The following is a 25,942-nucleotide window of genomic DNA, read 5'->3' on the forward strand; positions in this document are numbered from 1 at the left end:
TGTGGGATGGTGATCACTACAGAGGGTAACGTTTTATTGTGTTGGATGGTGATCACTACAGAGGGTAACGTTTTATTGTGTGGGATGGTGATTACTACAGAGGGTAACGTTTTATTGTGTTGGATGGTGATTACTACAGAGGGTAACGTTTTATTGTGTGGATGGTGATTACTACAGAGGGTAACGTTTTTTTGTGTGGGATGGTGATCACTACAGAGGGTAACGTTTTATTCTGTGGGATGGTGATCACTACAGAGGGTAACGTTTTATTGTGTGGGATGGTGATTACTACAGAGGGTAACGTTTTATTGTGTGGGATGGTGATCACTACAGAGGGTAACGTTTTATTGTATGGGATGGTGATTACTACAGAGGATAACGTTTTATTGTGTGGGATGGTGATCACAACAGAGGGTAACGTTTTATTGTGTTGGATGGTGATTACTACAGAGGGTAACGTTTTATTGTGTGGGATGGTGATCACTACAGAGGGTAACGTTTTATTGTATGGGATGGTGATCACTACAGAGGGTAACGTTTTATTGTGTGGGATGGTGATTACTACAGAGGGTAACGTTTTATTGTGTTGGATGGTGATCACTACAGAGGGTAACGTTTTATTGTGTGGGATGGTGATCACTACAGAGGGTAACGTTTTATTGTGTGGGATGGTGATCACTACAGAGGGTAACGTTTTATTGTGTGGGATGGTGATCACTACAGAGGGTAACGTTTTATTGTGTGGGATGGTGATCACAACAGAGGTTAACGTTTTATTGCGTGAAATGGTGATTACTACAGAGGGTAACGTTTTATTGTGTGGGATGGTGATCACTACAGAGGGTAACGTTTTATTGTGTGGGATGGTGATCACTACAGAGGGTAACGTTTTATTGTGTGGGATGGTGATCACTACAGAGGGTAACGTTTTATTGTGTTGGATGGTGATTACTACAGAGGGTAACGTTTTATTGTGTGGGATGGTGATCACTACAGAGGGTAACGTTTTATTGTGTGGGATGGTGATCACTACAGAGGGTAACGTTTTATTGTATGGGATGGTGATTACTACAGAGGGTAACGTTTTATTGTGTGGGATGGTGATCACTACAGAGGGTAACGTTTTATTGTGTGGGATGGTGATCACAACAGAGGGTAACGTTTTATTGCGTGGGATGGTGATTACTACAGAGGGTAACGTTTTATTGTGTGGGATGGTGATCACTACAGAGGGTAACGTTTTATTGTGTGGGATGGTGATCACAACAGAGGGAAACGTTTTATTGTATGGGATGGTGATTACTACAGAGGGTAACGTTTTATTGTGTGGGATGGTGATCACTACAGAGGGTAACGTTTTATTGTGTGGGATGGTGATTACTACAGAGTGTAACGTTTTATTGTATGGGATGGTGATTACTACAGAGGATAACGTTTTATTGTGTTGGATGGTGATTTACAGAGGGTAACGTTTTATTGTGTGGGATGGTGATCACTACAGAGGGTAACGTTTTATTGTGTGGGATGGTGATCACTACAGAGGGTAACGTTTTATTGTGTGGGATGGTGATCACAACAGAGGGTAACGTTTTATTGTGTGGGATGGTGATTACTACAGAGGGTAACGTTTTATTGTGTGGGATGGTGATCACTACAGAGGGTAACGTTTTATTGTGTGGGATGGTGATCACTACAGAGGGTAACGTTTTATTGTGTGGGATGGTGATCACAACAGAGGGTAACGTTTTATTGTGTGGGATGGTGATCACTACAGAGGGTAACGTTTTATTGTGTGGGATGGTGATCACTACAGAGGGTAACGTTTTATTGTGTGGGATGGTGATTACTACAGAGGGTAACGTTTTATTGTGTGGGATGGTGATCACTACAGAGGGTAACGTTTTATTTGTGTTGGATGGTGATTACTACAGAGGGTAACGTTTTATTGTGTGGGATGGTGATCACTACAGAGGGTAACGTTTTATTGTGTGGGATGGTGATCACTACAGAGGGTAACGTTTTATTGTGTTGGGATGGTGATCACTACAGAGGGTAACGTTTTATTGTGTTGGATGGTGATCACTACAGAGGGTAACGTTTTATTGTGTGGGATGGTGATCACTACAGAGGGTAACGTTTTATTGTGTGGGATGGTGATCACTACAGAGGGTAACGTTTTATTGTGTGGGATGGTGATCACTACAGAGGGTAACGTTTTATTGTATGGGATGGTGATTCACTACAGAGGTAACGTTTTATTGTGTGGGATGGTGATCACTACAGAGGGTAACGTTTTATTGTGTTGGATGGTGATCACTACAGAGGGTAACGTTTTATTGTGTGGGATGGTGATCACTACAGAGGGTAACGTTTTATTGTATGGGATGGTGATCACTACAGAGGGTAACGTTTTTTATTGTGTGGGATGGTGATCACTACAGAGGGTAACGTTTTATTGTGTGGGATGGTGATCACAACAGAGGGTAACGTTTTATTGTGTGGATGGTGATCACTACAGAGGGTAACGTTTTATTGTGTGGGATGGTGATCACTACAGAGGGTAACGTTTTATTGTATGGGATGGTGATTCACTACAGAGGGTAACGTTTTATTGTGTGGGATGGTGATCACTACAGAGGGATGGTGATTACTACAGAGTGTTTTATTGTGTGGGATGGTGATTACTACAGAGGGTAACGTTTTATTGTGTGGGATGGTGATTACTACAGAGGGTAACGTTTTATTGTGTGGGATGGTGATTACTACAGAGGGTAACGTTTTATTGTATGGGATGGTGATTACTACAGAGGGTAACGTTTTATTGTGGGATGGTGATCACTACAGAGGTAACGTTTTATTGTGTGGGATGGTGATCACTACAGAGGGTAACGTTTTATTGTATGGGATGGTGATCACTACAGAGGGTAACGTTTTATTGTATGGGATGGTGATCACTACAGAGGGTAACGTTTTATTGTGTGGGATGGTGATCACTACAGAGGGTAACGTTTTATTGTGTGGGATGGTGATCACTACAGAGGGTAACGTTTTATTGTGTGGGATGGTGATCACTACAGAGGGTAACGTTTTATTGTATGGGATGGTGATCACTACAGAGGGTAACGTTTTATTGTGTATGGATGGTGATTACTACAGAGGGTAACGTTTTATTGTGTTGGGATGGTGATCACAACAGAGGTTAACGTTTTATTGCGTGGGATGGTGATTACTACAGAGGGTAACGTTTTATTGTGTGGGATGGTGATCACTACAGAGGGTAACGTTTTATTGTGTGGGATGGTGATCACTACAGAGGGTAACGTTTTATTGTGTGGGATGGTGATCACTACAGAGGGTAACGTTTTATTGTGATGGTGATCACAACAGAGGGTAACTTTTATGTGTGGATCACTACAGAGGGTAACGTTTTATTGTGTGGGATGGTGATCACAACAGAGGGTAACGTTTTATTGTGTGGGATGGTGATCACTACAGAGGGTAACGTTTTATTGTATGGGATGGTGATCACAACAGAGGGTAACTTTTTATTGTGTTGGATGGTGATCACTACAGAGGGTAACGTTTTTATTGTATGGGATGGTGATCACAACAGAGGGTAACTTTTTATTGTGTGGGATGGTGATCACTACAGAGGGTAACGTTTTATTGTGTGGGATGGTGATCACAACAGAGTATAACGTTTTATTGTGTGGGATGGTGATTACTACAGAGGGTAACGTTTTATTGTGTTGGGATGGTGATCACAACAGAGGGTAAACGTTTTATTGTGTTGGATGGTGATCACTACAGAGGGTAACGTTTTATTGGGGGATGGTGATATAGAGTGTAAGTTTTATTGTATGGGATGGTGATTACTACAGAGGATAATGTTTTATTGTGTGGGATGGTGATCACAACAGAGGGTAACGTTTTATTGTGTTGGATGGTGATTACTACAGAGGGTAACGTTTTATTGTGTGGGATGGTGATCACAACAGAGGGTAACGTTTTATTGTGTTGGATGGTGATCACTACAGAGGGTAACGTTTTATTGTGTGGGATGGTGATCACTACAGAGGGTAACGTTTTATTGTGTGGGATGGTGATCACTACAGAGGGGTAACGTTTTATTGTGTGGGATGGTGATCACAACAGAGGGTAACGTTTTATTGCGTGGGATGGTGATCACTAACAGAGGGTAACGTTTTATTGTGTTGGATGGTGATTACTACAGAGTGTAACGTTTTATTGTGTGGGATGGTGATCACTAACAGAGGGTAACGTTTTATTGTGTGGGATGGTGATCACAACAGAGGGTAACGTTTTATTGTGTGGGATGGTGATCACTACAGAGGGTAACGTTTTATTGTGTGGGATGGTGATCACTACAGAGGTAACGTGTGTTTGGTACGAGGGTAACGTTTTATTGATGGATGGTGATCACTACAGAGGGTAACGTTTTATTGTGTGGGATGGTGATCACTACAGAGGGTAACGTTTTATTGCGTGGGATGGTGATTACTACAGAGGTAACGTTTTATTGTATGGGATGGTGATTACTACAGAGGGTAACGTTTTATTGTGTATGGGATGGTGATCACTACAGAGGGTAACGTTTTATTGTGTGGGATGGTGATCACTACAGAGGGTAACGTTTTATTGTGTGGGATGGTGATCACTACAGAGGGTAACGTTTTATTGTGTTGGGATGGTGATCACTACAGAGGGTAACGTTTTATTGTGTGGGATGGTGATCACTACAGAGGGTAACGTTTTATTGTGTGGGATGGTGATCACAACAGAGGGTAAACGTTTTATTGTGTGGGATGGTGATTACTACAGAGGGTAACGTTTTATTGTGTGGGATGGTGATCACTACAGAGGGTAACGTTTTATTGCGTGGGATGGTGATCACTACAGAGGGTAACGTTTTATTGTGTGGGATGGTGATCACTACAGAGGGTAACGTTTTATTGTGTGGGATGGTGATCACTACAGAGGGTAACGTTTTATTGTGTGGTTTAGATGGTGATCACTACAGAGGGTAACGTTTTATTGTGTGGGATGGTGATCACTACAGAGGGTAACGTTTTATTGTGTGGGATGGTGATCACTACAGAGGGTAACGTTTTATTGTGTGGGATGGTGATCACAACAGAGGGTAACGTTTTATTGTGTTGGATGGTGATCACTACAGAGGGTAACGTTTTATTGTGTGGGATGGTGATCACTACAGAGGGTAACGTTTTATTGTGTGGGATGGTGATCACTACAGAGGGTAACGTTTTATTGTGTGTGGATGGTGATCACTACAGAGGGTAACGTTTTATTGTGTGGGATGGTGATCACTACAGAGGGTAACGTTTTATTGTGTGGGATGGTGATCACTACAGAGGGTAACGTTTTATTGTGTGGGATGGTGATCACAACAGAGGGTAACGTTTTATTGTGTGGGATGGTGATTTACTACAGAGGGTAACGTTTTATTGTGTGGGATGGTGATCACTACAGAGGGTAACGTTTTATTGTGTGGGATGGTGATCACTACAGAGGGTAACGTTTTATTGTGTGGGATGGTGATCACTACAGAGGGTAACGTTTTATTGTGTGGGATGGTGATCACTACAGAGGGTAACGTTTTATTGTGTGGGATGGTGATCACTACAGAGGGTAACGTTTTATTGTGTGGGTGTGATCACACAGAGGTAACGTTTTATTGTGTGGGATGGTGATTACTACAGAGGGTAACGTTTTTATTGTGTGGGATGGTGATCACTACAGAGGGTAACGTTTTATTGTGTGGGATGGTGATCACAACAGAGGGTAACGTTTTATTGTGTGGGATGGTGATTCACTACAGAGGGTAACGTTTTATTGTGTGGGATGGTGATCACTACAGAGGGTAACGTTTTATTGTGTGGGATGGTGATCACTACAGAGGGTAACGTTTTATTGTGTGGGATGGTGATCACTACAGAGGGTAACGTTTTATTGTGTGGGATGGTGATTACTACAGAGGGTAACGTTTTATTGTGTGGGATGGTGATCACTACAGAGGGTAACGTTTTATTGTGTGGGATGGTGATCACTACAGAGGGTAACGTTTTATTGTGTGGGATGGTGATCACTACAGAGGGTAACGTTTTATTGTGTGGGATGGTGATCACTACAGAGGGTAACGTTTTATTGTGTGGGATGGTGATCACTACAGAGGGTATGTTTTATTGTGTAGGATGGTGATCACTACAGAGGGTAATGTTTTATTGTGTGGGATGGTGATCACTACAGAGGGTAACGTTTTATTGTATGGGATGGTGATCACTACAGAGGGTGGCGTTTTATTGTGTTGGATGGTGATTACTACAGAGGGTAACGTTTTATTGTGTGGGATGGTGATTACTATAGAGTGTAATGTTTTATCGTCGAGGTGAGATATATATACCACAGCAGAGAATGTATCACTATACAAACTATAATATGCTATTGGTATGTTTTTGTCTGTGTGTTCCACGGGGGTATGCTGCAAATGCTGTTCTGTCAAGTATCATTACTTTCAGCTATGTTCGTAAAATCTACAAATATTAAAAACATCCCACAGCCATAAACAGCCACCCTATCAATAGAGACAGGTGTTATCCAATACGTTAATGAAAGCTTCAAAGAAAAATAAACTTAGAATTGATGATAATTGCAGCCATCCTATGCCAGGCTTTGGAAATAATGATACTTAAAATGAATTAATTGGCGACACATGACCTAAAGGTTTAGAGGAATTTAATAACAACATCAATTAAATTCAAACTTTAAAATTTTGTTACGTGCCTCTGGAACTACAAATGTAACCAGCATATATTGCTATGTACGGAGCACTCTATGTTTCTATTAAAGGAGGGTAGTTTGATAAGTTGCCGTCATTTCTACTATGATACAAGATTTTACAGGTTTTGGTCCTCATTTGGTCTCCTCAATAAATCTTATTAGCACTTCATAAATCCGTTAATGTCATTCATGTTAACAGTTTGTTCTGGTTCTTCGCTTTAGCCAAATAAGCTTTAGTTTATTTTATCTATTTCCGAATTATGTATTATTGTATTTAACTAATTAACTTGCGGTATTTGATTAGGGAATTTATTTGATGAAAAAACAGATTCTCATCTTGTTATCTCCATTCTAAAGAAAAATGGAAGACCGTCATATATCAGTGTGCTTTGTTGTAGACTATTGACTAGGTATCGCTGAACTGTCTCAAGGATCATAGTAATTACAGAGGTAAACAGTGTCGCCCTGACATGTGTCTGAATGGTTTAGAAAGACTGATGGAATTAGCAGCTGTCTACAGGTCGCCCTGACATGTGTCTGAATGGTTTAGAAAGACAGATGAATTAGCAGCTGTCTACAGGTCGCCCTGACATGTGTCTGAATGGTTTAGAAAGACAGATGAATTAGTAGCTTCTACAGGTCGCCCTGACATGTGTCTGAATGGTTTAGAAAGACAGATGTAATTAGTAGCAGTCTACAGGTCGCCCTGACATGTGTCTGAATGGTTTAGAAAGACAGATGTAATTAGTAGCTGTCTACAGGTCGCCATGACATGTGTCTGAATGGTTTAGAAAGACAGATGTAATTAGTAGCTGTCTACAGGTCGCCATGACATGTGTCTGAATGGTTTAGAAAGACAGATGTAATTAGTAGCTGTCTACAGGTCGCCATGACATGTGTCTGAATGGTTTAGAAAGACAGATGTAATTAGTAGCTGTCTACAGGTCGCCCTGACATGTGTGTTGAATGGTTTAGAAAGACAGATGTAATTAGTAGCAGTCTACAAGGTCGCCATGACATGTGTCTGAATGGTTTAGAAAGACAGATGTAATAGTAGCTGTCTACAGTCGCCATGACATGTGTTTGAATGGTTTAGAAGACAGATGTAATTAGTAGTTGTCTACAGGTCACCATGACATGTGTCTGAATGGTTTAGAAAGACAGATGTAATTAGTAGCTGTCTACAGGTCGCCATGACATGTGTCTGAATGGTTTAGAAAGACAGATGTAATTAGTAGCTGTCTACAGGTAGCCATGACATGTGTCTGAATGGTTTAGAAAGACAGATGTAATTAGTAGCAGTCTACAGGTCGCCCTGACATGTGTCTGAATGGTTTAGAAAGACAGATGGAATTAGTAGCTATCTACAGGTCGCCATGACATGTGTCTAAATGGTTTAGAAAGACAGATGGAATTAGCAGCTGTCTACAGGTCGCCCTGACATGTGTCTGAATGGTTTAGAAAGACAGATGTAATTAGTAGCTATCTACAGGTCGCCCTGACATGTGTCTGAATGGTTTAGAAAGACAGATGTAATTAGTAGCAGTCTACAAGTCGCCATGACATGTGTCTGAATGGTTTAGAAAGACAGATGTAAATAGTAGCTGTCTACAGGTCGCCATGACATGTGTCTGAATGGTTTAGAAAGACAGATGTAATTAGTAGCTGTCTACAGGTCACCATGACATGTGTCTGAATGGTTGAGAAAGACAGATGTAATTAGTAGCTGTCTACAGGTCGCCCTGACATGTGTCTGAATGGTTTAGAAAGACAGATGTAATTAGTAGCAGTCTACAAGTCGCCATGACATGTGTCTGAATGGTTTAGAAAGACAGATGTAAATAGTAGCTGTCTACAGGTCGCCATGACATGTGTTTGAATGGTTTAGAAAGACAGATGTAATTAGTAGTTGTCTACAGGTCACCATGACATGTGTCTGAATGGTTGAGAAAGACAGATGTAATTAGTAGCTGTCTACAGGTCGCCATGACATGTGTCTGAATGGTTTAGAAAGACAGATGTAATTAATAGCAGTCTTCAGGTAGCCCTGACATGTGTCTGAATGGTTTAGAAAGACAGATGGAATTAGTAGCTATCTACAGGTCGCCATGACATGTGTCTAAATGGTTTAGAAAGACAGATGTAATTAGTAGCTGTCTACAGGTTGCCATGACATGTGTCTGAATGGTTTAGAAAGACAGATGTAATTAGTAGCAGTCTACAGGTCGCCCTGACATGTGTCTGAATGGTTTAGAAAGACAGATGTAATTAGTAGCTGTCTACAGGTCGCCATGACATGTGTCTGAATGGTTTAGAGAGACAGATGGAATTAGTTGCTGTCTACAGGTCGCCATGACATGTGTCTGAATGGTTTAGAAAGACAGATGTAATTAGTAGTTGTCTACAGGTCGCCATGACATGTGTCTGAATGGTTTAGAAAGGCAGATGTAATTGGTAGCAGTCTACAGGTCGCCATGACATGTGTCTGAATTGTTTAGAAAGACAGATGTAATTAGTAGCTGTCTACAGGTCACCATGACATGTGTCTGAATGGTTTAGAAAGACAGATGTAATTAGTAGCTGTCTACAGGTCGCCCTGACATGTGTCTGAATGGTTTAGAAAGACAGATGTAATTAGTAGCAGTCTACAAGTCGCCATGACATGTGTCTGAATGGTTTAGAAAGACAGATGTAAATAGTAGCTGTCTACAGGTCGCCATGACATGTGTCTGAATGGTTTAGAAAGACAGATGTAATTAGTAGCTGTCTACAGGTCACCATGACATGTGTCTGAATGGTTTAGAAAGACAGATGTAATTAGTAGCTGTCTACAGGTCGCCCTGACATGTGTCTGAATGGTTTAGAAAGACAGATGTAATTAGTAGCTGTCTACAGGTCGCCATGACATGTGTCTGAATGGTTTAGAGAGACAGATGGAATTAGTAGCTGTCTACAGGTCGCCATGACATGTGTCTGAATGGTTTAGAAAGACAGATGTAATTAGTAGTTGTCTACAGGTCGCCATGACATGTGTCTGAATGGTTTAGAAAGGCAGATGTAATTGGTAGCAGTCTACAGGTCGCCATGACATGTGTCTGAATTGTTTAGAAAGACAGATGTAATTAGTAGCTGTCTACAGGTCGCCATGACATGTGTCTGAATTGTTTAGAAAGACAGATGGAATTAGTAGCTGTCTACAGGTCGCCCTGACATGTGTCTGAATGGTTTAGAAAGACAGATGGAATTAGTAGCTATCTACAGGTCGCCATGACATGTGTCTAAATGGTTTAGAAAGACAGATGTAATTAGTAGCTGTCTACAGGTTGCCATGACATGTGTCTGAATGGTTTAGAAAGACAGATGTAATTAGTAGCAGTCTTCAGGTCGCCCTGACATGTGTCTGAATGGTTTAGAAAGACAGATGTAATTAGTAGCTGTCTACAGGTCGCCCTGACATGTGTCTGAATGGTTTAGAAAGACAGATGTAATTAGTAGCTGTCTACAGGTCGCCATGACATGTGTCTAAATGGTTTAGAAAGATAGATGTTATTAGTAGCTGTCTACAGGTCGCCCTGACATGTGTCAGAATGGTTTAGAAAGACAGATGTAATTAGTAGCTGTCTACAGGTCGCCATGACATGTGTCTGAATGGTTTAGAGAGACAGATGGAATTAGTAGCTGTCTACAGGTCGCCATGACATGTGTCTGAATGGTTTAGAAAGACAGATGTAATTAGTAGCTGTCTACAGGTCGCCATGACATGTGTCTGAATGGTTTAGAAAGACAGATGTAATTAGTAGTTGTCTACAGGTCGCCATGACATGTGTCTGAATGGTTTAGAAAGGCAGATGTAATTGGTAGCAGTCTACAGGTCGCCATGACATGTGTCTGAATGGTTTAGAAAGACAGATGTAAATAGCAGCTGTCTACAGGTCGCCATGACATGTGTCTGAATGGTTTAGAAAGACAGATGTAATTAGTAGCTGTCTACAGGTCGTCCTGACATGTGTCTGAATGGTTTAGAAAGACAGATGTAATTAGTAGCTGTCTTCAGGTCGCCATGATATGTGTCTGAATGGTTTAGAAAGACAGATGTAATTAGTAGCTGTCTACAGGTCGCCATGACATGTGTCTGAATGGTTTAGAAAGACAGATGTAATTAGTAGCTGTCTACAGGTCGCCATGACATGTGTCTGAATGGTTTAGAAAGACAGATGTAATTAGTAGCTGTCTACAGGTCGTCCTGACATGTGTCTGAATGGTTTAGAAAGACAGATGTAATTAGTAGCTGTCTTCAGGTCGCCATGACATGTGTCTGAATGGTTTAGAAAGACAGATGTAATTAGTAGCTGTCTACAGGTCGCCATGACATGTGTCTGAATGGTTTAGAAAGACAGATGTAATTAGTAGCTGTCTACAGGTCGCCATGACATGTGTCTGAATGGTTTAGAAAGACAGATGTAATTAGTAGCTGTCTACAGGTCGCCCTGACATGTGTCTGAATGGTTTAGAAACACAGATGTAATTAGTAGATGTCTACAGGTCTGAGATTTACCACATCTTTCTCTAACGACGTCGGTCAGCTTTGATTCCGACGTGATATTTGTCATCAATTTTCCTGCTACACGATGTCTCCCTCATTTCCTGTGTATCTCAAGGCAAACGATTATGTTTGTGTATTTTTGTATTCAAACAGGAACTTAAATTGTGTTGATTTCATTAGATGTTGTTAATATGATTAAAGGTTTGGAACTTGGTTCTCTTTAAATTTGCTAGTTTATTTTTTGGGGGAAATAATTACAAGTTGGTCTTTTGGGCATAAAACTTCGACGCCAGTCATTACGTTTGGTGTCTGAAAATGGCGACATTTTTGCAATCAAATCTATTGATATCACCTACTTTTAAAACCATACCACTATTACTCTTTCGTGATATTGAGCGCTTTGTAATAACTTAATCTCTTTGATATCTGGAAATTGCTTGAACATCGTTACAACTGTATATGTCGTCCGGCCTCCGGAAACAGTTCCTGGGGTTGGTCTCAACACCTCGAGAAAAGAGTTTTGAATGTTGACTGATAAGGCATGAAACAATTGTCTACTGTAGGCTGACAAGACAACAACTGTAAATGAATTGATAAATTGTTAAATATTTTACCTATGGTATTAGGCCATTAAAAACATAAAGCCTGTTATGTAATAAAGCGGAATTTCGCAATGGACGTCGGCAAACTATTATGATGCTTTAGTGCTGGATGAATAGAACATTGTAATAGGTAACGGTTTCTATTATCATACAAGTAGATATATTAGATATAATCAGAGGGGATAGGAAAATTGAAAACAAAATAGAGAATTAAAAGATAAAATGTCTTGTCTAGAACGATATCCGTGAAAGATGCTTGATACTTCCGGCACAACGAAGTGACGTCAGCATTTTGATTAACGCACGCGAGCGTTGGTGTCGACTCATTCCGTTTCTGGGTTTCGTCAGTTCATGCAAACTAAAACAGGATCAGAATGACGTTTTTGTCTGTGATTAAGCGTCGTTATTGACGGTCTTTATTGACGGTAGTTCATTCTAAGGATTCTGCCCGACTCCAGTCAAGTTGAAGTTTCCTGTTCATCAACCACAGACAATGACCTATTTTAAATTTACATTTCCATACATGACCGCTAATAGCTAAGCAACATCACTGCCCACGTAATTACGACGAGATAAATCTTGATGATGTTGGTCTGCTGTTATTAACATGTTGGGTAGGCCTATATCGCTCTCATTTCATGCACGCGACCGACTAATTCTTATGACATGTTCATAGCTCCCATGGTAATGTGTTTGGGATTCCAGATCGTCTTCCGATCAACAGAATAAACATGATGATTTCCTCTGATCTTATAATATGTAACTACATATACCGTTAAATCCACCTATTCCATGTTATTTTCTCCCATATCAATGGTCATCTGCCCAGCCTTGTGATTTCAATGTTTGTTACATTAGGCAACCGAATCATAAGTCAGGTATCAGACCCTGCTCTGCTCAGTCAGAAGAACCGCGGAGTATATCAGGTTCGGTGATTTAAATTGTTATATTGATTAATGCCGAATTATGACTTCCGTCTCTATTTTTGTTGTAGATAAATACCAGTGTCCGGGTCAAGGAGCTGGTAGTCATCCGCTGTCCCGGGCCTATCGACATAATCTCACATCACAAAACGATGCACCCCGCGATTAGGTTGTGTTTGGGCCTTGTCAAAAACAGAACACTGCATATTGATCGCACTGAAGGACCGAACTGTAAGGACTTATTTCTGAAACACCTGTCGAACATCTTCAACGAGTCCAGGTATGGAAATGCATCCACGAATACGGCACTTCCTGAAGATGATGGTTTTGATGTGTGGCGCTACTTGGCGCAAGAATTGGAACCTCGAAGAGACGACCTACCAACTGTCATCAGCGTCACTTTAATATACTGTATTCTATTCTGCACGGGAGTGTTTGGAAATGTGTGTACGTGCATTGTAATTGCAAAGAACAAGTTCATGCACACAGCCACGAATTATTATCTCTTCAACTTGGCGGTAGCTGATCTATTGTTGTTACTTATAGGCCTTCCTCCGGATCTATATACAATATGGTCATTGTATCCATGGATATTTGGCGAGGCATTTTGTGTGGCGCGCGTGCTTTTCGCGGAAATCTCGACATTTACTTCTATCCTAACAATAACTGCATTTACTGTAGAAAGATATGTGGCAATATGTTTCCCGATGAAGGCACAGAGGATGTCCAGTCTGTATCGTGCTGTGCGCGTGATTTTTTGCACGTGGTGTCTTTCAACGATATGTGCCATCCCTCAAGCCATACAGTATGGGGTGGTTTATATCCCCGATCCCTGGAACTCCACACTGATACAGTCAGCTATGTGTACATTTAAAGCCCAAGAGGGCATCAAATGGACGTTCCAGGTATCGGCTATTATTTTCTTTGCTGTACCAATGACTTTCATCACCGTGCTTTACACGCTCATTGCGATTACAATTCGGAGATCCACTCTGAGTCGTGGGTCCATGGATTCTTCCAGTAAGGAACATCTCCGTGGCGTGGAGCTCCACGCACAACAACAGGCGAGGGCACGCCGCTCTGTTTTAAAGATGCTTGGTAAGTGTTTAAACCAAGTAAATGTCGGATACTACATAGTGTGTAAAAGTCGGATACTACATAGTGTGTGAAAGTTAAATACTGTATAGTGGGTAAAAGTCAGATATTGTATAGTGGGTAAAAGTCGTACACTGTATAGTGGGTAAAAGTTAAATACTGTATAGTGGGTTAAAGTCGGATAATATAATGTGTAGTAGGTAAAAGTCGTACACTGTATAGTGGGTAAAAGTCAGATACTGTATAGTGGGTAAAAGTCAAATACTGTATAGTGGGTACAAGTCGTACACTGTATAGTATGTAAAAGTCAGATACTGTATAGTGGGTAAAAGTCGGATAATGTATAGTGGGTAAAAGTCGTATACTGTATAGTGGGTCAAAGTCGTACACTGTATAGTGGGTAAAAGTCAGATAATGTATAGTGGGTAAAAGTCAGATACTGTATAGTGGGTAAAAGTCGTATACTGTATAGTATGTAAAAGTCAGATACTGTATAGTGGGTAAAAGTCGGATGATGTATAGTGGGTCAAAGTCGTACTCTGTATAGTGGGTCAAAGTCGTACACTGTATAGAGGGTAAAAGTCGGATAATGTAGAGCGGGTAAAAGTGTGTTAATGTATAGCGGGTAAAAGTGTGTTAATGTATAGCGGGTAAAAGTTAAATAATGTATAGTGGGTAAAAGTCGGGTAATGTATAGAGGGTAAAAGTCGGATACTGTATAGTGGGTAAAAGTTGAATACTGTATAGAGGGTAAAAGTCAGATACGGTATAGTGGGTAAAAGTCAGATAATGTATAGTGGGTAAAAGTCGGATAATGTATAGTGGGTAAAAGTCGTACACTGTATAGTGGGTAAAAGTCGGACACTGTATAGTGGGTAAAAGTCAGATACTGTATAGTGGGTAAAAGTCGGGTAATGTATAGTGGGTAAAAGTCGGATGATGTATAGCGGGTAAAAGTTAAATAATGTAAAGTGGGTAAAAGTTGGGTAATGTATAGAGGGTAAAAGTTAAATACTGTTTAGTGGGTAAAAGTCAGATACTGTATAGTGGGTAAAAGTCAGATACTGTATAGTGGGTAAAAGTCGTACACTGTATAGTGGGTAAAAGTCAGATACTGTATAGTGGGTAAAAGTCGTACACTGTATAGTGGGTAAAAGTCAGATACTGTATAGTGGGTAAAAGTCAGATAATGTATAGTGGGTAAAAGTCGGATACTGTATAGTGGGTAAAAGTCAAATACTGTATAGTGGGTAAAAGTCAGATAATGTATAGTGGGTAAAAGTCGGATAATGTATAGTGGGTAAAAGTCGGATACTGTATAGTGGGTAAAAGTTAAATACTGTATAGTGGGTAAAAGTCAGATACGGTATAGTGGGTAAAAGTCGGATAATGTATAGTGGGTAAAAGTCGGATACTGTATAGTGGGTAAAAGTCGGATAATGTATAGTGGGTAAAAGTCAGATACTGTATAGTGGGTAAAAGTCGGATAATGTATAGTGGGTAAAAGTCAGATACGGTATAGTGGGTAAAAGTCAGATAATGTATAGTGGGTAAAAGTCAGATAATGTATAGTGGGTAAAAGTCGGATACTGTATAGTGGGTAAAAGTCGGATACTGGTTAGTGGGTAAAAGTCAGATAATGTATAGTGGGTAAAAGTTAAATAATGTATAGTGGGTAAAAGTCGGGTAATGTATAGAGGGTAAAAGTCGGACACTGTATAGTGGGTAAAAGTCAGATACTGTATAGTAGGTAAAAGTCGGATGGTTGGCTATTCAAATCGCCTTTCGTCTATGGCCCGTCGTCTCTTTGTCCTTCGGTCCGTCCTTTAACATTTCTTGTTACCGCTATTTCTCTGAAAGGGCTGAACGGATCTTTCTCAAATTTCATGTGCAGGTTCCCCTAGGTCCCTTGTTGTGCATATTGCATTTCGGTACCGATCGGTGAACAAGATTGCCAACAGGACGTCATCTTGAATTTTGCTATTTAAATTTTGTAACCGCTGTTTCTCAGAAAGTACTGAAGGGATCTGTCTCAAATTTTATGTTCAAGTTTCCCTAGGTTCCTAGTTGTGAATATTGCATTTTCTTACCGATCGGTAACAAGATCGCCGTCAATACGCCATCTTTGATTTTCACAATTGAAGTTTGTTACCGTTATTTCTCAGAAAGCAATGAAGGGATCCTTCTCAAATTCCACATGTAGGTTCCCATAGGGCCCTAGTTGTGTACGTTGCATTTTGGGACCGATCGGTCAACAATTGAAGTTGGTTACCGCTAATTCTCAGAAAGTACTCAAGGGATCTGTCTCAAATTTCATGTGCAGGTTCCTGTAGGGGTCTAGTTGTGCATATTTATTTTCAGACCGATCGGTAAACAAGATGGCCGACAGGTAGCCATCTTGGATTTTGATAATTCAAGTTTGTTACTATCGTGTTGAAAAAATCTTTCTCAAATTTCATATGTAGTAATATATGAAGTAACAGTTTGACAATGATACATTCTGATCGACATTTATGAACCTGTTTTTGGGAAAGTCTAGATTCATGCAAAGACATTTTCAGAGAGATATTTATCAAGACGTTAAAGATTTAGAGCTAGTAATTATATTTAGATATTGAAACTGCTATAAAATAAACCTTTTTGTAAATTAAAAAAACCTCTATGAAACAATACAAGAAGCAAAATAACATTAGAGAAAATGTAACATATTTTCATTGTCTTGATATGATGTATTAACATATAAGAATTAGTTTGGCCTACTCGCCGAGCGATCCTTCCTCGCCACACCTGATAGATAACGGTATACGTTTGATGTAACACGAAATGTTACAAGGTATAGCGCAGATGTTTCACTTACAGAAAGAAGATTAATCTGAAGTTGTGGTAAGATACTCAAATAACTATTAAGACCCGTGTAACGGATGTCACATACTTGTTGTTTTGGTGGAATACTCTTTTAATCTTAAACATGTTTTTACAGAAAGTTATCAGATGCGTGACTCCGAATATTTATACATTGATGACAAGCCTAACGTCCTGGTTATGTAGTTCTGATATTATCAATAGGACGCCATACAGAGAAAATAAATTACAATGAACAAATATTTCTTAATAAACATTCTTTGACAAAAACAATTATTTTTCAATGATGGACACAAAACAAGAGATTTAAATCGGAATAATGGAATTATCTTATGTTGTATGTATTTTGGTTTTAAAGAAAACTATATGATAATGATGTCTGAAGTTTACAATTGTTCATCTCCTTTTTCTCACAGTACAGTACTAGTCCCCTACTGATCCTATAGTGTTCACATCAATATACTCTAGGTCACACTGGCTTCTCACTTTTACGGGATGGTTTTTTGTTTTTTAAGCTTACCGAAATACTTTCTTTGGAATGTTATGTCAGATTTTGTCAGTGTTTTTAGATTTGTCTTATTTTTGCTTGCCGATTAACATTTAAAACTGTGGTTGTACTGAAGCTTTGATGAATCAAAACGCTGACAACTTCAGAACTATTCAAGAACGTCTGGTTCTAAATATCTTTATATTTTTCAATATTTTACTTATATCATATCCTTTTTAATATATTTTGTTTTGAATTTGGTATGTTATTTTGATATGATGCAGTTATCAATTGTCTTAATAAACGTGTATACAAAGCTACATTACAATATCACATCCAGTGTCTATCGTTTACTGACAATATCACATCCAGTGTCTATCGTTTACTGACAATATCACATCCAGTGTCTATCGTTTACTGACAATATCACATCCAGTGTCTATCGTTTACTGACAATATCACATCCAGTGTCTTAATAAACGTGTATACAAAGCTACATTACAATATCACATCCAGTGTCTATCGTTTACTGACAATATCACATCCAGTGTCTATCGTTTACTGACTATGGTTAGATACACACCCGTCATTCACGATTTAAGCACCGTCAAATATCTACCATGATTAATGTGGGCATTTACGGCTTTTAGATATTCTAACAATATTAGTCAAATGACTGAGATCAATTTCAATAAAATATATCCCCATAATTATCCCCGGATTTGGCGCCATCCAATTTGATTTGATTAAATGAAACACTGAATGCAATTTAAGCTCATAAAATAACGGAACATTCCCAAATAATACCAGTTGCATTTAAATAAAGTAGTCGTAATCAAACAGCGTTGGATATTTCCCCTTCTTGTCACTTACACCGCCATTTGAGTTTCCTTATTTCTCAAACTAACGATCGTGCGCATGGTCATTCTAAAAGTACACAACAGCAATGCAATGATACTGCATATTAATTTTAATTACACTTCATCGAGTATAATCGGCGTGTCTACAAAAATTAGACTAACCTACTGACTTCTAAAAGGATGAGGTTCCAAGCTGCTAACCAGTATAATGTTACAATGGTGAATATTCAATAAAGTAATAATTGTTCTAATGAAAACATTATAAATTGTTCCAGGTCCTAATATATTGCGTGAAATTGTTTTCCCAATTTTTAATTGAGGGTCAATGAATCGCAGAGCTACCATCCTTTTGCACCTGGCAAATAGTAAACGGAAAATATGTCATTATACAATTATTCATTTCATACATATGAAGCATCTTGACGTAATTGTTTTCTTCCCAATATACTTTTTTTTAATCTTACCGAGTTCTGTAAGCTTTCAAATAAATTGCGCGATTTCTATTTCACAACAAGTTCGCGATTTTAACTGTTTAATAATTAATCTAAATTGAAGAGATGTAGATAATAATTCGCGGAGATAAACTTTCTCGATTTTACATGCATCACAAAACTTGATTGGTTTACAATAAATGAAATGTGAGGGTCAGTAATTTTGATAAATTTGGAAGGCAATCGGATTTATTTAACTAATATCAGTATAAATTGTTTCGATATATATTAAGGATAATTCGTCTTAAAATGAATACATCGAAAAAATGATAATACGAAAACAATATGAAGGAAATAATACTATTTTGTGACATTGAAACATTTGCATAAGGTTTCTATTTAATATAATAAAAGTAAAACTATTTGAGAATTGTACAGAATTTAAACAGCTACTAGTTTGCTAGATAATAAAGTTTTCCTCTCTCTCTCTATCATTATTGTCAATTCTGTCGGCTTACTATCTGCCACTAAAGAGTTTAAAGGGACACATGTCTATCCGACACGGCAGATACAAGTCTACGAGCTGTTCAAGATAATTCCATGAATGTACTGCGTTATATCATTCTTTTACCTTGTTGAAGAAGGGATACAATGTGAGACACACTGTTAGAACGCTATTGACTGTGAAATTGGGTTACAATGTGAGACTGTGAAGAGGGGATACAATGTGAGACTGTGAAGAGGGGATACAATGCGAAAATGTGAAGAGGGGATACAATGTGAGACTGTGAAGAGGGGTTACAATGTGATACTGTGAAGAGGGGATACAGTGTGAGACTGTGAAGAGGGATGCAATGTGAGACTGTGAAGAGGGGATACAATGTGAGACAGTGAAGAGGGGTTACAATGTGAGACTGTGAAGAGGGGTTACAATGTAAGACTATGAAGAGGGGTTACAATATGAGACTGTCAATAGGGGGTACAATGTGAGACTGTGAAGAGGGATGCAATGTGAGACAGTGAAGAGGGGATACAATGTGAGACTGTGAGGAGGGGATACAATGTGAGACTGTTAAGAGGGGATACAATGTGAGACTGAAGAGGGATGCAATGTGTGACTGTGAGGAGGGGATACAATGTGAGATACACTGTTAGGACGCTATTGACTGTGTAGAGGGGATACAATGTGAGACTGTGAACAAGGGATACAATGTGATACTGTGTAGAGGGGATACAATGTGAGACTGTGAAAAGGGGATACAATGTGAGACTGTGAAGAGGGGATACAATGTGAAAATGTGAAGAGATATACAATGTGATACTGTATAGAGGGGATACAGTGTGATACTGTGTAGAGGGGATACAATGTGAGATACACTTTTAGGACGCTATTTACTGTGAAAAGAGGGTGCACTGTAATACTGTGAAGAGGGGGTACAATGTGAGACTGTGAAGAGGGGATACAATGTGAGACTGTGAAGAGGGGATACAATGTGAGAAATACTCTTAGGACGCTATTTACTGTGAAAAGGGGTTAAAACGTGCGACTGTGAAGAGGGTATACAATGTGAGACTGTGAAGAGGGATTAAAATGTGTGACTGTGAAGAGGGGATACAATGTGAGACTGTGAATAGGGGATACAATGTGAGACTGAAGAGGGATGCAATGTGTGATTGTGAGGAGGGGATACAATGTGAGACTGTGAAGAGGGGATACAATGTGATACTGTGTAGAGGGGATACAATGTGAGATACACTGTTAGGACGCTATTGACTGTGTAGAGGGGATACAATGTGAGACTGTGAACAAGGGATACAATGTGATACTGTGTAGAGGGGATACAATGTGATACTGTGTAGAGGGGATACAATGTGAGACTGTGAAGACGGGATACAATGTGAAAATATGAAGATATATACAATGTGATACTGTATAGAGGGGATACAGTGTGATACTGTGTAGAGGGGATAGAATGTGAGACACACTTTTAGGACGCTATTTACTGAAGTATTATATCATCTTCCATGACACACATGGAGGTGACAGAAGTTTTATATCATCTTCCATGACACACATGGAGGTGACAGAAGTATTATATCATCTTCCATGACACACATGGAGGTGACAGAAGTATTATATCATCTTCCATGACACACATGGAGGTGACAGAAGTATTATATCATCTTCCATGACACACATGGAGGTGACAGAAGTTTTATATCATCTTCCATGACACACATGGAGGTGACAGAAGTATTATATCATCTTCCATGACACACATGGAGGTGACAGAAGTTTTATATCATCTTCCATGACACACATGGTATAAACAAAAATACAATGGATTTATCCATCATGAGAATACTAATAAGATTTATACATAGAAATGAAAGTAAGTCGGAGCTAATTGTCACAGTTTTGACTTGTCTAGTTGCGTCGTTGTTTATGTACTTACATATATATGCAAAATCGAATTAGTTCGACGCCTCTCGATATGCCAAGTATGTTTGACCCCAGTCGAGGTTCTAGTGGTTTTATTGAAGCTGATAACTATGACGTCAGTCGAGTTCCTAGTGGTTTCATTGAATTAGATATCTTTGACGGCACTCGGGGTTCTAGTGGTTCCATTGACGTCAATATAATTAACGCTAGTTTAACACCATTCGATTTATCTAATGATTCCGTTGACATGAGGCATGTCGATTTGTTTTGTGGTTTGTTACAAACAGATTCTAAATCCCCCTTAATCTTGTTGTAATCTGTTTGACACTTGTCGCAATAAAGTTGTATTTTTGTTTATACCATTCGGAGAACGTTTGAAAACGTGACCTCACTAACGTTTCCCTATTTGTGTTTAGCGATAGTTTTTGATGAAGAAGACGTCTTATGTCTAATATTTTCTTTATTCAAGAATATCGATTCAGTTTTTTTTAATCTTAATCCCCAGAGAGTAATGCTATAAGATTGTTGAGATTATATGTGTTTCTAGTATTTTCTTGATTATATCGCTTTTTGGCCTTAGGATAGTGTAACATATACTCATGCAATACACCTGCAGCTGTGTCTGATACTCTAAGACTTGTTAACATTTTAAATACCAACCAATATTCACAGACAATATGATTCCATTGATTACGGCCATACAGTACAAACAAAACTGACTGTTCATGTTACATTTAATAAATGCTGTATACATGTACCATCAAATATATAAATCTATTTAAGGATTACTCTCAAAATCTTTTGGGTTTATGAAGTCATTGACAAAAAACGGAGGGAGATTCTTCATAGACGCGATGGGTGTATGAGAAATGTCCGGTCTTGTTTGTTTATGGTTTCATAAACCAAAATGTATTGATAATAATCCTTATAATTTGATTTGAGTAACCCAGTTAGGTAGTATGTAGACATCAATATACGTATTTATATGCAGTTTTACAATAAAACAAATTGATTTGAGGCGCATTGATATCTTATCCAATAGTTTAGTTTGACCAATGACTGCGATGCTTTTAAATTTTTGTATGACGGCATAATTACTTGACGTACAATTCTTTCGGTGTATGGAAAATAACCTCAAATTTCTGACCAATAGAAATGAGTGTTACATATGAAATTATACTATATGTTAATGACAAATCCATATTAGCATACAGTCAATATATGTTTAAGTAATAAATAAAATGCAGATTTTTATCGTAGCTTTCGTCCCAATATTTTCGTTATAATGATGTCTGTTGACAAGTTTACTATTCCATTAAGGAGTCTGGACGATTTCCTGACTATCGGTATTGTGGCCGTCCTCAAAGATGTCAAAGGTTCCCTGCCAATATCCGTAATGTAATGATTAGTCTATATCTTATATTGCCTACAAAATACACAAAACACACAATATAGTGATAATGTTGTGTAGCAATTACATTGTATATCTCGTCTGATGTAATAAGCTAATAGTGCTTGTATTTTCGCCGCCGTGATACCTTAAATTTGTTATCCCTCTCACCGCATACTTAATGCTTTCTTTCGATCCGTGGTAAAGTGGACAGTGTTTAGTCTATTATTTAACCATTTACTACAGAGTGCTAACAGCTTGATGGTACTTTTAATCTGGTTTGTATAAGACCCTGTGAAATGTAGACACAAAGTTTGCTAATTTATCTACGTTCTAACTCTTCCTAAGCATAATGACGCACTCTCTCCTTTGATGCCCAATAATAATGTGTGCTAATCGGTATTATTTATCATTATCGCAATAAATATTCATTTACATGCATTTTTCAGAATCATTCTTACTAGTTTCCCTGCCTATCTAAATCATCCGATGTCCATGTTCAGATACAACTAGCTCGTGTAACGTTAGAGAAACACCAGATCAACTTCTACATAATTGACCCTAGTTTATCACTGATCATGTAGCGGAGATATGCTCCTGTGGATGTACGTTCTTTATTGTTAGAATAAAACCAAATGGAACGCATGTTTCTAAGTTCCGGTTTGTTTAAGGTAATTTTCTGACCGGTTTCACACTTACAGAGTCCTGATTACTCAGTAAGGAAACCAATATTTAACCTACAAATAAAGTCAGTATTCTGTAGACCATTACGTAGCCTTGTTATCGCCTTATCAGTCAATGGGTTTTTTTATAACTGGTAACAGACGTATTCATTTGTGCTTCTACAATTTATTTTTCGGCATACACGCACATTCGTACATTATAACTTCTACCTCTTAAATATTAATTCCGGACCATTTGTTTTGCAGTCCTAACTCTCAAACTAGAATACCTCAATTTGCACTAAATTTATAATAGCCTTCAGGTAGCCATTGATTGTAACATCACATTGTTGTGAGTGAAACGTCACTTTTAAGAATTGTTGTTCAACCACATATGACGTTATAATTACTACGTACCCGCGATGGCCGAAATTTGTGATATCAAAATAAAATCATGCTTATTAATTATAACATGATTTACGTAAAAAGTATACTTCACAGATTACTTACGGAAGTGTAATATTATTATTTACCCATTCTGGCCATCTATAATGGACCTATGAATTGTAGGTGTTATGCGAAGATTGATTTATGTATAGCTCTATCCTATTATATCGTTTCAGTTGCGGTTGTGGTGGCGTTTTTCTTGTGCTGGGCGCCTTTCCATGCCGAACGTCTGATGGTGATTTACGTTTCGAAATGGACTGGTTTTCTACTGAAGATTCACAAGAAACTCTTTTATTTGTCTGGTGTTTGTTACTTTATTAGCGGGACTATTAATCCAGTGCTCTACAGCATCATGTCACTCAAGTTCCGACAAGCATTCAAACAGACCTTACTACGACTTTGTTGTCGTAAATCTACACGACATCGACCGAACCATTTTTCCTACAAATTCGTGCACAGAAATGGCCACACGGAGACGAGCTACACTTCGGTCGGTCCAATCGGACATGGGCCGGCCCGCAGGCCACTCAGTCGGCCGCTCAATTCGAGGGCAAGTCAACTGCTCGGAGACAACAAACCTCTCGCTCACAGTTCGGGCTCCACATCAAGTCAAAAGAGAGAGAGTCTTACTCGCTCTATTAGTGGAAGCAGTCTGAAATCAACTGATGAGATGTGTGGGGAGGAAGATATGCAGGAAGTCCTCTTTCAGATCAAGTGTTATGATAACAATCGTAACACTGCCGAGCTAGTTATTGGAGTTTGTTAATATGCTAACTAAGGATGGGCTTTTGAGAACGTCTCACACATGTCAGCGGACAGGTCACTATTTTAGGACGAACTCTGTGTCCATCTATAGTTTAAGTCTTAACACTTTGGTAATTAGGAAATGGTCACGTGGTTTATGAAATACAACAGCAAGAACTATAACCTCTCATAGAATTTTTTTCCGATGGCTGTCAAAAGCCTGACCGAAGAATTTCTTTGTCGCGAAAACGTCCATGCTGTTTGATATTCGTCAATGAACTTCTTGTGTGTAACCGCAATCCATACCGTCTCGGCTGCATGAAATCGGGGAAAGCCGCAATGGGTAACGTTAACATACTCGGGGTAAACGAGCCACATGAATGGACGGGTGCAGAATATCACTTAATCACGTGATGCAATGACAATAAGAACAGTCAGATTGGCAGTGTTGGCTTTAACACCGACATAACAACATGTTGTGGCACTTCCGCCAAGAACAGGAAGTATCGCCGTATGTCTATTACTGTGCACGGGTTCCGGAAACTTTGATTCATTCGTAACCCTTTGTTAGGATGTTTGGAATGGTGCTATGGAATGTGGTCCTTGCAGCCAGAAATTAGTTCTACACTTTAATATATTCACCACTATGTAACCATTATATTGTAGTCATGATTGTCTGCATCTCATCTCTTCATTTATAATAATATTGAAGCATTTCCGGCAGTTTCATGTGCAATCTGAGATCAATTATTTATAAAGTAATATGTACAATTATTTATTACAGACACAGATCCTCAGACCGAAATACATTATATGCAGTTAGATAAGCAAGTACATAATCAATAAATCTGAAGAGCTATAGACTTATTAATATCATTGAGTAAAGTAAAGACTCCTTTATGATTGTTACAGAAATGATTTATAAATTACACCTATTATGTAATCATAACCCTGGGTGACATGTACATATTTGCACAAATCGAAGATGGTGTGATAACATCAAGCCGATCGCACCATACAAACTTTCAGTATAAAAAGTGTTGTAACGTATGTTTCCTGTTGTGATTTGTATTTCATTATCGCTTTTAAACACGTATTGGAAAGTAGTCCAGTAAAGATAGGGTGTTACCCCAAAATAATTGCAACAGAATTTTTTCTTTGTTTTTCATACAGATCTAACTTTGTTTTATACAAGAAAAAATAGGAAAGTGTTTTTCTTGACCCCAAAAAATCAGAAAAATGGGGATATTTGAATAATTTGCCAAGTTTGAAGCCAAATATAAACTTACATGGTTATCATGAGATACTAGAAAATTACTGTATGGTAAGAACGTTATAAGTAAAACACAGATTGCCAAAAACATAAATTGAGATCGTATGACAGCATGAAAATTGCATAATTATGTCCCTGTAACAGCCAAATATGCTTTTTTGATTTTTAAGATAAAAAAATATTATTATCAACAATATTATTGATACTTATTTTGTTGGAATCAATTACATTAAAGCTTGTTAATTAAAGTTTTAAAAAGTAAAACATTTTACTTTCACTTGCTGAGATAACACAGTTGCTCAAAGTTGGTCTTTTTGCCTTTTCCAAGGATACTTTGAAGTCCAAATTGAATAATATGTCA

General features: G+C 38.6%; 1 protein-coding gene across 1 annotated transcript in view; it reads left to right on the top strand.

Moving 5' to 3' along the window:
• LOC138326098 (pyrokinin-1 receptor-like) overlaps window positions 1-25,358 on the top strand; it is a 44,460-nt gene extending 19,102 nt beyond the window's left edge. The window contains exons 2-3 of the mRNA XM_069272237.1: window positions 12,959-13,985; window positions 23,741-25,358. Coding sequence (XP_069128338.1) covers window positions 13,040-13,985; window positions 23,741-24,330 — 1,536 coding nt within the window. The 5' untranslated portion in view covers window positions 12,959-13,039 and the 3' untranslated portion in view covers window positions 24,331-25,358. The remainder of the gene's footprint in view (window positions 1-12,958; window positions 13,986-23,740) is intronic.
• Window positions 25,359-25,942: the final 584 nt, after the last annotated feature.

This window comes from Argopecten irradians, chromosome 6 (genome assembly GCF_041381155.1).
Source record: "Argopecten irradians isolate NY chromosome 6, Ai_NY, whole genome shotgun sequence".
In the NCBI taxonomy this organism is placed as follows: Eukaryota; Metazoa; Mollusca; class Bivalvia; order Pectinida; family Pectinidae; genus Argopecten; species Argopecten irradians.